This window comes from Platalea leucorodia (assembly GCF_965183815.1).
Source record: "Platalea leucorodia genome assembly, chromosome: Z".
Taxonomy (NCBI): Eukaryota; Metazoa; Chordata; class Aves; order Pelecaniformes; family Threskiornithidae; genus Platalea; species Platalea leucorodia.
In genome coordinates, this window is record NC_138858.1 from 57913185 (window position 1) to 57931183 (window position 17999).

The 17999-nt window shown below is 40.2% G+C and overlaps 1 protein-coding gene across 4 annotated transcripts in view; it reads right to left on the bottom strand.

The window, feature by feature from the left end:
* Positions 1-17999, bottom strand: part of RNF38 (ring finger protein 38) — a gene marked incomplete at its 5' end in the record, with an annotated part of 127163 nt that overhangs the window by 45328 nt on the left and 63836 nt on the right. Inside the window, one exon of one of the 4 annotated variants that reach the window (XM_082337037.1) lies at positions 12664-12734. In XM_082337037.1, the coding sequence (XP_082193163.1) occupies positions 12664-12734 (71 nt within the window). Of the gene's footprint in view, positions 1-6192; positions 6711-6731; positions 7110-12663; positions 12735-17999 lie in introns of those variants that run through there. The other 3 variants (XM_082337038.1, XM_082337040.1, XM_082337039.1) reach the window with 3 other exon arrangements.

Below are 17999 nucleotides of genomic sequence, written 5' to 3' on the forward strand. Positions count from 1 at the left end.
AAAAATTTGAAGCCTCAATAAATACCCTTAATCCATTTTAGAAACTACACAATGAATCCACAAAACAACCTACCTACCTAATTTGTACAACAAAACTCATGTAAAAAAAATAATGTTCTTCAATATACTGCAATATATGCACACTGGTATTAGTGCAAAAAAAAGCTGTCATAAACCACTGTATTTGAACACAGGCCTGAAAATTCAAAAAGGGCCAAGGTATTCAATTCTAAGAACAAGTTTTACCTTTTTCCATTTCCTTCTTCTCTGAGGGGATCCCACAGAACAAAGTAGAAACTACGTCCCAAATGGAACACAGTACAAATGCAACAGTTGTGGTATGTAACTGTCAAAGCATGTCTCCACCACCAAAGTGTTGGGGCTCCTCTCACCCTGTATTTCAGTTCTCTGTTTCTCCCATTTCTGACAATTTGTTCCTTCCTTCTTCCAGGCCATTTCCCACAAAAAAGGAAATTTTCACAGCTGAAACAAAGGTTTACTTTGTCATTCATACAGTTTAGCACAAGTAAACGCTTCGTATCACCTACAAATGGCTGAACACAATGGTATGCTCACCGAGCATAATATTATGGTTGGCATCTTGTTAACCCATGTCTTGCTAAAATAGATTTATATACACTGCAGAACACTACGTGTTTATACGCTGCAGAACCATCCTTAATGATGGTACAAATCTAGGATTCCATTTAAGTAGTTATCTACCTGGACTTTAGTAAGGCCTTTGACAAGGTTTCCCACTGCATTCTCGTGGAGAAACTGGCTGCTCATGGCTTGGACAGGCGTACTCTTCACTGGGTAAAAAACTTGCTGAATGGCCGGGCCCAAGAAGTTGTGGTGAATGGAGTTAAATCCAGTTGGTGGCCAGTCACAAGTGGTGTTCCCCAGGGCTCAGTATTGGGGCCAGTTCTGTTTAGTATCTTTACCAACGATCTGGATGAGGGGATCGAGTGCACCCTCAGTTAGTTTGCAGAGAACACTGAGTTGGGAGGGAGTGTTGATCTGCTGGAGGGTAGGAAGGCTCTACAGAGGGATCTGGACAGGCTGGATCGATGGGCCAAGGCCAGCTGTATGAGATTCAAGAAGGCTAAGTGCTGGGTCCTGCATTTGGGTCACAACCACCCCACGAACCACTACAAGCTTGGGAAAGAGTGGCTGGAAAGCTGCCTGGTGGAAAGGGACCTGAGGGTGTTGGTCGACAGCCAGCCGAATATGAGCCAGCAGTGTGGCCAGGTGGCCAAGAAGGCCAATAGCATCCTGGCTTGCATCAGAAATAGTGTGGCCAGCAGGACTAGGGAAGTGATTGTCCCCCGGTACTTGGCACTTGTGAGGCCACACCTTGAATACTGTGTTCAGTTTTGGGCCCCTCACTACAAGAAGGACATCGAGGTACTGGACCGTGTCCAAGGAGCAGCAAGAAGGCTGGCGAAGGGTCTAGACCACAAGTCTTCTGAGGAGCAGCTGAGGGAACTGGGATTGCTTAGCCTGCAGAAAAGGAGGCTGAGGGGAGACTTTATCGCTTTCCACAGCTACCTGAAAGTAGGTTGTAGCGAGGTGGGTGTCAGTCTCTTCTCCCAAGTAGCAAGTGACAGGATGAGAGGAAATGGCCTCAAGTTGCAGCAGGGGAGGTTTAGATTGGATATTAGGAAAAATTTCTTCACCGACAGGGTTGTCAGGCATTGGAACAGGCTGTCCAGGAAGTGGTTGAGTCCCCATCCATGGAGGTATTTAAAAGATGTGTAGACATGATGCTTAGGGACATGGTTTGGTAATGGACTTGGTAGTGTGAGGTTTATGGTTGGACTCGATCTTAAGGGTCTTTTCCAACCTAAATGATTCTATGATTCTTTTTAAAGCTCATATTTAGGCTATGCACTACATATTACAGACTACTTGTTTTAAACCTACACGGGCCATTTCATTTTTACTAACAGCTTGTTTAAGTTAGAGTTGTTTTAAAAAGCTTTGGAAAAAAAAAATTTTTGTTTTCCATTAGTTAGGATTATGAACACACCTTTTGCCCTCAGTAGCTTGCAGAACTTCATTTTTGCATGCGTCAGATTCACCACAGGCCCTGTGAACATATTAACTGCTGCAACAGTGGCTGGTTCCTCTGCCCCTACAAAATTCACATACTGGGAAGCTGTCATCTAACAGAAGTCATCTAGGCCTGTATATAATCCTTATAATGGGATGTAACGGGTCAAGAACTCGGTCATCTTCATGTAACTGACAAATTATGGGAGCCAGCAAAACTATGAAACAATTGACATTTTCTGCTAAGTTAACCTAGAAGAGGAATATAAGTAAACATTGCAGGTCCTCAGCTTCAAGAAACAGCTTATACTTGTGTAGATCTTTTAATTTACTTTAGATAATAGGACTATTCTCATGCAAAGTCAGAATATGTTTTGTTAAAAACCAAAACAAACCACATGATACATGTAAGATGATATGTGAAGGAAAAAAAAAACCTCACTCCCCCAAATGCACTCAAATAAGCATGATTTGCTGACTTCTCAAACCTCACCCCACATTTTTACTAAGGAGAAAAAAGACATGAGAATTTAAAGCATGCAAGAAATTCAGTGAGATGTATAATTTTTTTTATACCGTCTCAAGCTCCGCCCTATGCTGAACAAAGTCACCATCACAGCTATGAACTGTTCAAGTCACATTTCAACTACAGATATATGTAAACATCCACATAGTGAAAGCAGAGCCAGAGAATACAAACACTATACTAGGTCTCTGTATTTGAATTTGAGGAAGAGTGCTCTGGCTGTTCTCCAATACAATAAGGAAACTGAGAATAAAGACGAAGAAAGCTTCACATATGATCTTTAACATATCTTCAGTAAAGATTCACATACAAAATGACCACATGCATATTGGTCTTGCCAGGCTCTTTGTGTTCATATCTGAACATTTTTCTCAAATCCATACTCATCCACTTGGAACTTCTTCACCAGTTTCTTCCACAACATTATTCAAAATCAATACCTATTCCTACTCTTTTATGTCTCCAATCTCTTCATTTCCTCTCTTGTTTTATATTCAGTTCCAATGTTTTCCCAACAGACTTACACAAAGAGGACACCAAATCAAAAATGCCCTCCCTCAATACTTACCATCAAAATAGTTTTCAATGTTTTTGCAAGAGATTGTTTTCTAAGAACCTGATATTGAAAATGCAGCTCATGAAAAATATTCAGCACATCACAGCTTTTTTAAAGAACAGTCCCAACACAGATCATCTAAAGAAATAACCTGAATAAGGAAGAAAAGTTCTTGATTTTTATTTGTCTAGAGTGACCGTCTCCTAAGCTTTCATGAAGATTCCCAGACAGAGCACCTGCTCAGCAGCACTGTAAGCTGTGCCATGAATGCTCTCATCCCTGCTCACACGGTGTTTTACTCCTACTGCAATGTGAAAGAAAAATTTGGCCAGTTCTCTCAGAAACAAACAGAGCTGGCAAAGACAGACCACAAGGCTAAGATATGAGGCTCTGAAGAAAGGACAGGGCTGAGTTCGAGCAGTTGCTGAGTTTGCCTAGGACAGGGGTGTTCACAGATTTCAGGGACAGGAACAAAACTGCAAGACTGACAGGATGAAAGGGCTTCATAAACAGAAAGCAAGCAAAATACAGCATATGTAGCGGTGCTCACATGAAGCACCGCACCTTTTTATAGAATCTGAGGTTGTAGTGGGAAATACAAAAAGCAATGTTATTGCAAGTGAACCAGAAGGTAAAAAGTTCTAGGACAGCAAATCTGAAATGTGCTCACTGAGAACCAGGAACTGTGGACACGAAAGAGAGAAAGCCTCTGTTTTTCTGAGAGGGGAACAGCAAAGTCACCAGTCTTGTAACAGCTGAAACACCTACAGAAGACACTAGCGCGGCAAATTTATGCTGCTAAACTATTTTTCTACCAGGTGAGGAACTGTTCCACTGCAATCCAGAAAAACTAGTTGGACAGCAATCAGCAAAATGCTTAAGGTGCAAAAGGGCTCCCTTTCTTTCTTTTCCCTTCCCACTGTTTTTAAAGAGCTGCTGCTGTTAGCAATTTACTGCTGTTAAAAGACAAAAAAGCCCTAGCTTTCAATGTTCTGACAAACAGAAATCAGTAGAGGGCACCAAAAAGCAAAGGAAACTTCTTTGATCTTGCAAGAGCTTAGTAACAGAGGAACCTACCCACTCCCAAGTGAAGCTAAAGAGTGAAAACCATGAAAATCATCCTGTTAAATCAGAGACTTAGACAGGCTTTGCCCACAACAGACTTTAAATATGCTGTATTAGATTATTTAACTTGATATAAATGCTTACATAGAGAAGGAAACCACAAGCTGTATTTCTGCAAGAACTGGTTAAGTCAAACCTGTATCTTTCAGGAAGTTTCAAGAATCAGTCCTCCAAAGTCAAAACAACTCTCAGACTAAAAATAAGAAAAAAGACATTTCACATCCTACCTGTACCCTTATTCCTACCTTTCAAATCCCTCTGGAGTGCGCATGTGTCTACATACAAAGATTAAATGAGAAAACCTTTAGAAGTCTAAGACTTTCTCTGTACAAATTGCCATTAGATTCACTAGCAATTTAGCCCATGTAGCTTCCGTGGACAAACATCTACAACAGAAATGTAACAAGACTACAATTTAAGTTTCAACACCCAATAGTAACCCTAATGAAGTAACTTATCTTCCTAACCGCACAATTTTTTATACTGTAATAAAAGCTTGCATAGAAACCATTTAATTCTTAAGGACTTTCTTAGGAAAGAGTTGAAAAAGTAACTTGACTTCACCAACAATATCACTTTAAATCATATAAATTATCTCCTGTTACAATGTCAATAAACCATATTGAAAAAATGTATTTAGATAAGCTGATGCAGAAACTTCAGAAATCACAATAGCATTGATGCCACTGATGTTAGCTTCCGAGCCAAAACCATATCTTTCAGAAAAAGAAAAGACAATTATATACTGTGACTCCCACACCACTGCAGGTCAAAGCAACGACTGATCAACTTGCAACTTCAATTTAGTATTTATTATACTCTTATTAAAAAAATCAAAGTGAACCAGATGTGCATCAAATGAAGTTTAACGTGCTCTATAAGTCAGAGAGATGACAAAGTAAGTTTCACATAGGAGAATCTTGAAATGTCTAATTTATAGGCCCCTTTTATTTACATACCACTTCTTGTCTCACTATTACCGCTCTTAACATGTACTATCTCCTGGTAACAATTCCCTGGTAACCTTCACATTGTTATTCTATATATGCATAGGGTTTTTTTTCCTAGAGATTTGGTGATTAAGGAAGATCAACAACATTATCAACTTTCACTAACCATTAAATCTGCCATAGTTCCTATTTGCTCTCCTGTCTCATACTTAATCCTCTAATGACTGCACCCTCTTTTCTCTTACTGCACACATAAGTATCCAAATTGAGTTTTTTCCTCTTTCTCAGAACAGCGAGTCTCTAATACCACTGCAATAATGCTGCAATATCCCCTCAAAGAGAAAAAAAGGTTTGTATTTTTCATTCTTGTAGCGCTACAAAGCGGTTAAGGAGTCTGTTGGACCAGCAAATAGCAAAATCCCCAGGATGTGGATAAATACCACATATGTGGCAACTGAAACCAAAGTAGTTGCCTCAGTGAACAGCATTTAAGAACAAGCATGTCAACAGCAACACCTAATCAAGTAATAAGCAACATTCAAATAAGGCAGACTATTAGTAATCATATTCACCTTACCATTCCACTATACATTTGAAGAACTTATCAGAACATATACATTTGCTCAAAATAGTACCCTCAAAAATCTGTTTCAAAATGCAAAGGCTACACATTCATAAACATTCTCATGACTTAAGAGTTCAATGAACGTCTGCATAAGGAATAACTAAATTACTTGCCATTAACAATTACAACTTAAAATGGATGTCTCCAGAAAACATACCAATGTGTAACCAATTTTAAAATACACTTCTTGAGGAAACAAGATGCATCTTTCTAGTTTAAGTATAAAAAAATCCCTTTTATGTTATACAGGAATAGAAATTAACTCATATATACTGAAAAATAGCAACAGAATGCCTTATAATGTATGTTTGCTAATATCAGTGTTTCCTTGAACAGTTGTTTTTTCTCAACTAACCTGACACCTAGAAACTTCATTTTACCACAAGAATGGGAGGACAATCAGCTGTTCAGTGCTTCAGAAATACTTGCTACCTCCTTGCATGCAGCACATTGAACCCGCTTGTCTTCTTGAGGACAGCACACAGCAATTCAGTTCTGTACAGTCAGATGATTTTTAGATTCCAGTTCTACCTTTTGCCAAAGCGATAAAGCAATTTTAACAGGATCAAATGCTTATGTCCCTCGAATTAACGCCGCCGAGCTCCCTTACACCTTGCAGGCTGCCCCACGTGGAAGCACGGCTTCCATGCAGGCACACGGGGTCGCTCGGGTTTCCCAGCGGCGACCTCACGCCCAGGCCGCGTGGTCTCCTTCGCCCTCTACGTTTACGAATGGCGACGCAATAGAGCCGGGCCGGCTCGAAGCCGCCCCACTGCCGGACATCTTTCCCTTATCCGCCTTGGCGGCCGGGCTCAACGCCGACGAGTCGGGGTCACCAGGCGGCGCTAGTGAGGCCCCGCCCCGAGGGGGCCCACCGCCGTCCTCCACCCCTACCTGCCGTCCCCACGCCGGTACCTGCGGCCGCGGGGCACGGCAGAACCGCGCCTCCACCTCCTCTGTGCGCCCCGCAGTCACCGTGAAGGCTCCCCCGCCGCCTCCTGTCGTCTCGGCCGGGGGCCCCTCTGCTGCCGCCCGGGCCGGGCCTACACCGCCTACCCGCGCGATCGCTTCCGGGAGCGTCGGCCCGGCGTCCTCCGCCCATCACAGGGCGAGTCCCCCCCGTGCCCCTCGTCCGTTCTGCGTCCGCGCCGCTGTCACTTGCTCCAGCGGCCCGCGACCGCCGCCGTTCGCCATGCTCCGTTCCTCCGGGCCCCTGCGGCCCCGCCCGCACCCCACCGTCTCCGGCGGGGGCGGTAACGTCACTCTCCAGCCGGCCCAGCCCCGCGAAGGGCGGGGCGGAAGGTAGCCCCGCCCCACGGACGGCGACTCGGGGCGTCCTTTGTTTGCACCTAGGGGCGGCAGGGAGGCCGGCCCCCGTACGTCACCGCCACGGCCGGAAGAGGAGGCGAGGCAACCAACCCACGTGCTGGCGGCGGCGCGGCGATCCGAAAACCTGAGGCGTCTGCGCCCTGGGGTAAAAGCCGCTCTCCCCTTCCTTGTCAGCGGCTGGGGGCGGAGCCCCGCACGCGGGCGCACGAAGGCGCGCCCCCGGCCCCGTTTTAGTTTCGGTTTGTCGCTCCGCGCCCCGCCCCGCCCCCTCTGCCCGTGCAGCGGCGAGGCAGAAAGCAGGGCGCAGGTCAGTGCTCTCCCCCCACCCCAGCAGCGGGGACAGTGCCTGAGCCCGAGCCTTCAGGCCGATTCCCGCTCCGACAGCGGCTCCCCGCCGCGACGCTGCTCCGTCCCCACAGCTTAAAACGAAACAGCCAACAGTCGCGGGCAACCGGCGTGCAAGCCTTTGGGAGCGTGCGCGGCAGTGCGGGACTGAAGCACCGGGCAGGGAACACCCCTACCAGAAGAGAGGGCGGGGACCAGGCCTGAGGACGGCTGTGCCTCGGGAGGACGTGCTGCCGCCACGGGCGGGGTACTCACCGGAACTGGGGGCACTGGGGACTCTGCGCTGAAAAACGAAACATCACAAAAGCCATCGAGCCTCTCAACAACGGCCGCCTGCAACCTGCTCAGCTCATACTTACGGGCTCTGGATTTTCATCTGCTTTCCTGATAATGCAGGAGGGGGCGAGACTGACTAGAAAAAGTCAACAAGGAGCAACATCACTTGCTGATGAGTCATTAGAGAAAGATGATCAACGTTTTGCTACCACTGCCATAGCATCACATCTCTTGATGCAGAACTCTTCAGCAAATGGAAAAAATGAAGTATCAGAGAACTGATCTACTCAAGCTATTCCCTTAAATAAGATACCATCACCCTAACTATTTTCACCTTTCAAATCTGCCTCCATTCTCTGTACTTCAGTCTACTTAAAGTTTCCCCAAATCCAATCCAAGAAAACAAAACAAACCATCTGCTGTAGACAAAAAATTAATGCTCTAAAGGAGACAATTCACCAGGCAGGAAAGCAGTTTAAAATCAGTCAATTATGTCCTTGCAGTTGCCAGATGTGAAACGAACATGAAAAAGGCATGAAGCTACTCAGTAAGGATAGGCAGAATTAACTGAAACTAAGGGGGGGGTGGGAGGGTGGTGTGCAGACAACACACACAAAGAGGAATGAATTAGTGCTGCCCTAATCGGACAGGAAGAATTTTTTCCAGTTTTGAAATTGAAGAGGGCAAAAGAAATTCCTTTTAATGTTCCCAATTTTCTATGTATTGTCCCACACACATTCCTCACAAGAGGTGCATATAATCTTATTTTACAGATCACATATTAATCACATATTAATGTGATGGACCTTAAAATAACTGAATTCCTGAATCATTTTGAGTTCAGCTATGGATGAGTCTGCTAGTCTTATCCTACCGGACTCCGCACCATCCAAAGAGGAAAACAAAAAAGTGCATTTTTTTTAATTTATTTTTTCTTTTTTTTAGGATTAGAACTTATAAAATACTTCCCCTCTTGTGAAAAATATCTTTTTAAAGAGTTGACAGCCCTCTGGATTACAGACTCAGGACTGGGTGCCCATCAAGACAGACAAATGAGAGTAAGTTCAGGAACAATAAATCACTAAAGAAATGGAAGATGTACTAAATATAACTGGGAAATTTAAAGGTTAGAAATAGTAAGTCAAATAATGTAATTATGTATTTGGGTCGTAAGTACCAAGCAAAGAGAAATTCCTTACATACTATAAAAAAGCAAATCTAACAGGAGTAATACTATGAAAGTAAAAAAAAAAAATAAAATTAAATTCAGTTAAAAAGGAGTAAAGCAAGGTAAATTATTTGGAAATAATAATAATTTCCAACCCCTTAGTGCTAGTGAAAATATTCCACTGGATTGCTCCCATTGTGCTTTATTTTTTTCATTTCTACTAGGTGGTCAATTTGGTTTTTGCATGAGAACTGCATGAGAACTAAGGAATAGATAACTCGATGAGATCGCTGAAAAGAGATGTCCCAAGAGTAGTTAAGAGTTGCATCCTTGGAGTTTCTCTTCAAATCGAGCAAGCATCCTTTAATGGAAGTACACCACTGGTGAAACAAATACTCAAAGGACAAAAAAATATTTTTAAAGCTAAATAAACTGAATATGATTGAAAGGCTCTGCAGGATAATATACTTGCATCTGTCTCTCTGTTTAACACTGGTCGGAGACCACTGCTTGGGCATTAAAGCAAAGTAATATTCCAAGGAATAACAGTTCGTTGTTACAAATACCTTTCCTTAAATGCGGTGCTCCATAAAGAAATTTATTCAGTTATGTTATTAAATATTTTAAGAATGACAATTCCAGCTTTAAGTATTTCAGTCATTTAAAAATCACAGGTATTAAACATATACAGCATGTTATATTTCATGGAAAAATCAAAGAAATTACAAATATGAAAAAAGGCTCCCCTGACTCACGCATTGAGGCTTAAAAGCTCCCACCTCCAAAGCAACAATTATTTTAAGATGTATCTCAATTATAATCACTTTGCAACACCAACTAAAATGGGAAATGTACTCTCTAGCTATGCTACACTAGATCTTTTTATAAGACAAGAGGCAAACTACTGGTTTTGGTGCTATGAAATTAAAAGGGTTCTTAGTACTACCAATAATGCTTTCAACAATGACACATCCTTCTTAATGCGGTGAGGCCACACATGAAAAATCTTAGACTTTCGTTTCTTGCTGATGTCACTGAACATGAATTCAAGATTGTCATGTGCCAATCCAACAAAATCAAGTAATTGGGGTGGAAGCCTGGGAATTGTTTTCATTAAGATTGCAACATTCCTTTAGCATGTGTGGTGTACAACTTTTCTCATACTGTTGTCCAGGAAATGAAGACTGGGCTTGTGGAGAACCTACTGTAAAATATATGCAGATTGCCAGTCAAATCTATCATTTACATTTCTTCTGTAATGCAAAAACTGGTTACACACAGTCAGGCACAGAGCAGTAAATTATTTCACTGAAACATGCGTGTTGACTAATCAGAGATATGTCAAACTATTCTGAAGGCATGCTTTTCATAAAGTTTCTAGCATGAATACAAAAAAGTCCAACAATTAATAAAAATTTTTAGGTAAATAAATCAATTAAATCCTGCATTTTATCTTTAAATGATATTCCCACCAAAATCATCAGGTGCTGTCTCTTAGTAATGGCAAAATAAATTGTAACTCAGTAATTCACACTGGAAACTAATAAGCAGTTCAAAAACTGACACAAAAATATAGGCATATGTGAAATACAACCAAAGAGTGGTAGAGAATTGCAATTGTACCCTAGTACTGTAACCAGCTGCTTTTGGGAAGCACTACTTATAATTTAAAAAAAAAAAAAAAAGTATATACATATACACAAGCCCTTCAAAAAATTAAAAAACAGAACAAGAGACATCCAGTCTGCCTATCCCCCCCTCCCGTGACACTGAGCTTAGTGTTCTATCCTCTCTTTTAAAACAAGAGCACAGAGTTCAGAGTTTTTAAAACAAGAGCACAGAGCACATCTGAGAAGAGCACAGATGTCTGTTCTGAAGATTGTTCACTGTTTTTCTAAACAAGTGGTCATTTTAATCAACGGATCAACTAGAATTTCCTATAAAGTGAAAGGCAAACAGCTTCATGTATTCTCACAGAAAAATCAAAGCTCCTACCAAATAGAAGTGACATTTGAGGGAAAATATATCTTTGAAATACACCCAAAACACATTCTTTCTGCTTTTTATACTAGTTCCACTTCAGTCAGCTTTTACAGTTGGGAGTTCTCATTTGGTGCAGAATCAATACCAATGAGAAAGATTGTTTTCTCCCACCATCCCTAAATATGCGAAAAAGTAAAGTTGTGGCCCAGTTTCTCTGTTCATATGGAAGCAGGTGATTTGCCAAACAACCCAAAAGGCTATGCACTCTTCTTAAATTTAAAGCAGGTAAGCCGCCCCACCCCTTCCCACTCCCTTCCCCCAAACCTGTGAAGCACCTAACAAACACAATTTCCAACAAGACTTAAAACAGTTTCAATTACCCCAATATGAAATAAATCTAGGTGATCACATAGGTGATCTTCCGTGTAATGACAGAAAAGGAAGAATCTTAAAAGGGAATTCCAGTGTGAAGCTGGTGCACTAGGATGGCTCTGTAAGGAAATTTCCCCGACCTGCTCCTCACCCAAGAATCTCCCGAACAGAGTGCACAAGGACTTAAAAAAAAAAGCAGTGAATACTATTGAAAAGAGTTAACCAGTTAAGCAATTGGAAACTTAAAATAATTTTTATGTGTTCTGGATAGCATGTTTGACCAGTATCTGTAGGTTAAACCAGGCCTCAAATCTTGGATAGTACCTGAAAGTAAAATTATGTTTAAAAAAAAAAAGGGGGGGGGGGGAGGGGGAAAGAGTGAGAGGGAAAAATGAAAACAAGGCAGTAGAGCAGTAGAAGCTGGAACAGCTATAAAATTAACTTACTCCAGAATTTCAAAACATAAGGATTTGTGCACTTCTCAAGGCACTGCCGTAGAGGTCGCATTGCACTTCCCAAGAAAGATAATTTAAAATTTGGCTAATACATGCCCTTTTCCAGGCATGCCAAGCCAAAAAGTTAGTTTACTATAAGGTGTCATACTTGCAAACAGTGTAATACATGTTATGTGTTGAAGTAATGTGAATCTGTTTGCATTATTTAAGGACAGTAAAGCTCAAGGTAAAACCATCAACAGGAACATGAAAGCAAGTCTCACCAGCAGTTCAATATCAAAACTTTTCCCTTCTGTATGCCACACTTGCACTACTGATCCAAGTATCATTGAACATTTAACATCCAGCACTCCACTAGACTCAAAGCAAGCTAATCTGAGAGCATGTCAAAAAGAGGTTAGGAAAATGCTTGCACACTACTAGACAGGTGGGTACTTTAAGGTTGCAGCACTGAACAGAAGCTTCCTATCTGTAAAACCTTGAGTTCTCAGCTCCAACACAGAAAAATACAGCTACTGCAAAAAGGCTTTGAACAGTTGGCTAGGCTCTAATCTCTGAAGTCAGAAGCAACAAGACATCCTACCTTACTGAAAAATTAACAAAAACATTGCTGTTCTTTATTAAGTGAGGGTGTCAATACGGCAAATCACAAATGTTTAGAACAGCAAAGGAATAAAAGCAAAAAACCCTGCACTACTAAAGACAAATTTCTCCTTAACGGACTAAAATATTGCCTTGAGTAAAATGTATTTCTTAATATGCCAGACACAGTTCAAAGGGTAACTCTGAAAATTGACTGCTATACCTGCAAAACAAACAACCTTTTTATAGTAAAAGCAATACATAAAAATCCCAGTGCATATGCATCATGTGAAGGAAACGTTTACGTAAGCCTCACCTTGTCACTGTCATCATTACAAATGTGATCTTGATGGATTGAGTGGCATTGAAAGGATGTACCAATGCTACCTACAAAAGAAGGTGGGGGAAAAAAAATAGAAAAAAAATCATTAAAATAATCACCAAGTTCCTGTGAATGCTAAAAATAAAGACAAATTTAGCAAACATTCTTTTTTCCCCCCACACAGAAGAGAGATTTAGTTGCCAAACAGTTACGTCGTACAAGTCATGCACTTAATTCTGGGAACAGAATAAGCAGAGAGACATTTTGCACAGTGTGCCAACAATGTCTTCACATATGTTTTTTCTAAACACTTAAACAGAATAAAATTAGAACTAGTTCATCAATCCAAAACAAACATATGCAGTGAAGTACATACGCACACATATAAATAGGGAGAAGCTACACACTTTTTATTTAAGCAGTGTAGTCCTGTCCCATATCCTGGGAGTAAACCATATCTGCAGTAAACAGAAAATTTTCAGCACCCTAAGTAGCCACAAAACAGCAGTCTCTTTCCAGTGATGTGTTAAGAACAAGAGTGAGTGGAAAAATCCAACATCAAAGCAGTAAAGTTTTAATGTTTTTTAATGTTGTGTTTTTTTTTTTTTAAATGCATTTTGTTTGTAGTGCAATTTCTGCCTGCTTAAGGTCTTTCCACAGGTTTCTTTGTGCCTAGGAAAACAAGGGACAGTGCACTTCTGCAAAGACTTACCCCAGTTCTGAGACTTCTGTCCAAGGAGGGAGACAAAGTTTATAATTTGAAATGTTAGTAGTCCTATTCTGTAATATTTACAACAAATTTCACATAAAAAGTTTGTCATAAAGCTTTGCAGTCCATGTGTTGTTTTGGACCTGGACAGAACTGATCAAAGAACATAATGGTTTAAGCAGGCAGCCAGCCACACGAAGAAATCATAGCCAATTAGAGCAAGCCCCCCCGCCTAAATCCCTCTGTATTGGGGAAGGGGAGGGAGGGGAACGAGAGTTTGTCACTGCTTATTGTCATCTGTACCTCAGGTAAGAAACAATGTATTTAGCATTAAAACCGCATTCCCCCCCACCCCAACTCCTAAAACAGAAAGTAAAGAATGAGATAGAGGGAAAATCATTTTCCTTCTCCTTCACTCCTTGGCATATGCGCGCACACACACTCTTTAACCACACTGAACGTTCTCGAAGAATATGCTGCTGAACTCCAAGCAATATACTGTCTTGTATTTCAACCACAATTGCTGCTGCTATCATTATGCCACGTGAATTCTATTGAAGTTGGTTGTGGTAGATTTCGCTTCTCATCTTACCTCTAGTACAAAGTATAGAAAAAGCAGTACTGTACTGCACAAGCACTACCCCAGCAGTCAGCAAGAACATGCTGAACCCTATCCAGCACTTAGCCTCTGGATATTGTTCATTCATGAGCTTGAGCCAATTTATATCATTTTAGGCTTGATTCTCACCACTTGCAGGCTGGCTGGCTTTACCACAACTACTGGGAAACAATTCATGTTATGGCTGCATGTAGATAATGTCCTGGGGTTTCCAAGTTCCAAAGAACAGCTAATAGTGTCCAGTTTTTCTGTCCAAAAGTTTGAAGTCGCGCATGCTATCTGAACACAATTCAAGCAGACAAACTTCTAAATAAGTTTCCTCATCCACTTAAACATTCTTTTTCCAAAGCAAAAAGTCTCCATCAAATCAAATTTAATCCACAAGAAAATTCCAACATACCCTGACCTTATTAAAAGGAATTGAGCACTTGACTTCCTTTTTCCTGAAACGTACTATTAAAACTTTCATCCCCAAATGCAATACACTTATGATTTCCTTCTTTTCCATACCTGAGTTGCTTTTAAACCAAACAATTCTTAAATCAGTTTTTAATGTGTTACGACTGCACAGTGGTATCTTACAAAAGTTCACCAGTAGCATATTTTATTACATACGCTACATAAAGCTCTTAAAAGGGGTGGTCTCAAAAGATCTCATAGGCTAGGCAATGTATACCTCTATATTTGGCTCACATACTGAGGAGGTAGTTTACTTACTTTCATTTTCATACTAACATACAAAGTCTGTAAAACTTGATGCGGGGAGTGCCAGTGAAAGTGAGACATCTCAATGCTTATAGAATTGTAATTCAATAGTCATAGATGTCATTCATTAGGCTTTAGAGCTATAATTAGCAGCTTTATAGATGAGCATAGTAATATGCCTTGCAATATAATGGCAAATTGATTTGCTGGCCTACCTTTGACTGTTTTACTGCTCTACCAATTTCCTAATAATGTATTCGTTAATTAATAAACTGCTTAATTGCTTTGCACCAATTATGTCTCAAGTCTCCAGTCACACAGGTGAACTCAAATCCTGTCAGTAAGGCAGACATAGCACAACAGACATCAATGCCATGTATCTCCACATGTCCCTTCCTTTGAATGTGCCTGTAGTTCTGCCGTGTCTTGGGGTACCAGTTCACGGTAACTCAAAACCTGCAAGCTGATGAATATTATTTCAGATTTCATTATATTTGGGGTTTTCTTAAACATCTGTCTTCTGCAGTAATGCTATAAGCATCTCAACATTCTGCTTTTAGATTTACAGAAAATATACTTGTGAAGAAAAGCATAAAAGAAATTGAATACAATCAATTTTTTGGGAAAAACACACAAGAGAAAAGATTATACCCACACACACTCACACATTTATTTAAGTTCCCCTTTTAAGGGAAACTCCTGGCCTTTTAGTGGCCAACCTCATTTTGCAGAAATTTTGAGCTGGCTGTAGAGTCAATTCAAGCAAAAGTATTCAAAAAAAGAGCTTTTAGATACTTTAGGAGAGATTTCTATTAGATGAATAACAAATTGTGGAAATCCATAATAAACAATACAATATATGTGTATACATAAAATAGGGGTATATGTGTGTATATATATATACACACTTATTTCTATATACCTATGCATATGTACATATACGTAAGTGTATATGTATATTCTACATATACATGCAGAATACGTTTATTATTCTATTATTTATAACAATATTCTGTTATTTCTAGAAAATATTCTATTATTTATAAATAGTCACTATTTAGAATTGTTCACTCTTGCAGTCAGAATATTCAAAACATTATGGGATTAAAGGATAGTGGGATATGAAAGAGTGGTACCCTTTCTCATTGAGACATTAGAAGACAACACTTCTGGAAGAAGTTTGGTATAAAGGTTTGGCACATAAAATGAAGATGAGCACACAGCAGTAGAAAGGTCTTGCTTTGCTTTATCCCTTTGTGCAAGACAAAAACACTAGCAAATTTATCTTGAATTTGTGAAAACAGAACCAGCTTACACTAACTTCGCTATATTCACTTTCCTCATCATTAAGCCAAATATTCTGTACTTTTTTCACAGTGGGCATCACAATACTAAGCATAACTATTTTGACCCTCCCCTTAATGCCACTCAAAAATAATAGAGCTAATAATGCCATTTTATAAGTGAAGATAAATAGGAAAACTAACACTAAAAAACCTGCAGGTCTTTACAGCAGAATTAAATTACGCAGTGTATACACACAGCCAACAGTAGAAAATTACAATGAACTTCGTTTTTGCCACGTGTTCTGAGAACAGGTTCTGTTGCAGAAGAAAGGGCAGCTGCAGAAGGTTTGGCATCACTGTGTTAAAATCTGCTCCACAGCAGACAGGAAGCTCCGGACAGCAGCAGCAGCACACTCCTCCGGGGTCCCTAACATCGTTATGCAGTGATGGCAAAGAGAGATTCTCATAGCTTGCCTGTCACTATTATTGATTTTTACCCCTCTTACCTTAGCAAGACTGGCTTTGAGAGTCTGTTATTCAATGTTCTCAATGGGAAACCTGACATTTAGCACTGACAATTCTGCTTACTGAAAAAAGTTTAAAATTCAGTACGAGGAAAACATATTCCCTTCTTGCTTGGTCTGCAAAGGAGTCTTTGCTGCTTTATTAACAGATGCATGTTTGCTAGCAAATGAATCAGCCATAACATACTGAGTTACTGAAATTGAACAGAACTAATGCTCTTTTTTTTTTTTTTTAAATCAGAAGCTTCAAAAGATGTTAGACAATATTTATAACACAGTAAAACGTTTTGTTTCAGGAATTCACTTGCACCTACTGTTTACTACTGTGTTGTGTATCTATCTCAACACACTCCCAACTATATTCTGCATGTGTGCATATACATACATATACACTTACGTGCATGTACATACACATAAGTGTATAAGAAAAGTATGTGTACATACAGGCACACACACATATATAGTCATTTTACATATGCATATACACACATATTGTATTTTTTATTATGGATTTCCACAATCCATCATTTAGTTATAACATCACAAAGAGTTACTAGGAAGGTAATTATGGACTTCATTAAGGATCAGACAGCAGGAGCAGATGAACAACTGAGAAAGCCTGTCTTTAGATAAGGGTCCAGAGTTACATAAGAATCCTGAAAAAGACAGTAAACATGATTCCTGAGCAAAACTGTCTCCAAAGCTTTGTTACTTGTTAGTTTGAGTACTGCAGAGATAAATACGTTCTTCAACAGAACAGAGTCTCGGGGCAAAACACAGCCCATGTTAAAATATGTAAGTTAAGAAAAGTCTTTGTTGGAGGGAATAGCAAAAGGACAAGACAGTAACACATTACCACAAGACTGAAATTATTTAACTATGTAAGCATAAATAATTAGCAACATGAATAGGCAGGCTTTGTAAAAATAAGGCTCAGGAACACTGGAAAATAGGTAGGCTTGCAGATTAAAATATTACGTATTTATTTATACAGAATGCCAGCTCATACTCCCAGGCTTTAAGACTAGATACAAAAGCTTTTATTGCCTTGTTTCCTCTCTCTCTACAAATTACTGCAGAACTTGCAAGCTGACAGAGATTCTATAAGCAAAATATCCCCAAGATGGAAACCGATTTTTATTCAGAGTTGTTAGGTTTAAAAAACACGTTGTCCCCCCCACCCTGTATTTACCATTGTTGTTCAAGAAACAAATGTCAGAAAGACACACCTGGAGGGAAAGAGAGAGTGTACTGTAACAGTCAGAGCTTCTCCATGTACTTTACTGTAGAGGCTAAGAAGACAATGCACATCTCAATTCACTTCTCCAGCATGGCCTTGTAAGACTGCAAATAACTACACCCTACATCTACAGGACCATTAAACCTACACATTACCCATTATGCCTTTTGTTTAAATTTCTGCTGGAGATCATGATGAAGCAAACCCATGATTTTGTTGTTGTTGTTGTTTAAACTTTTTTTGTTTG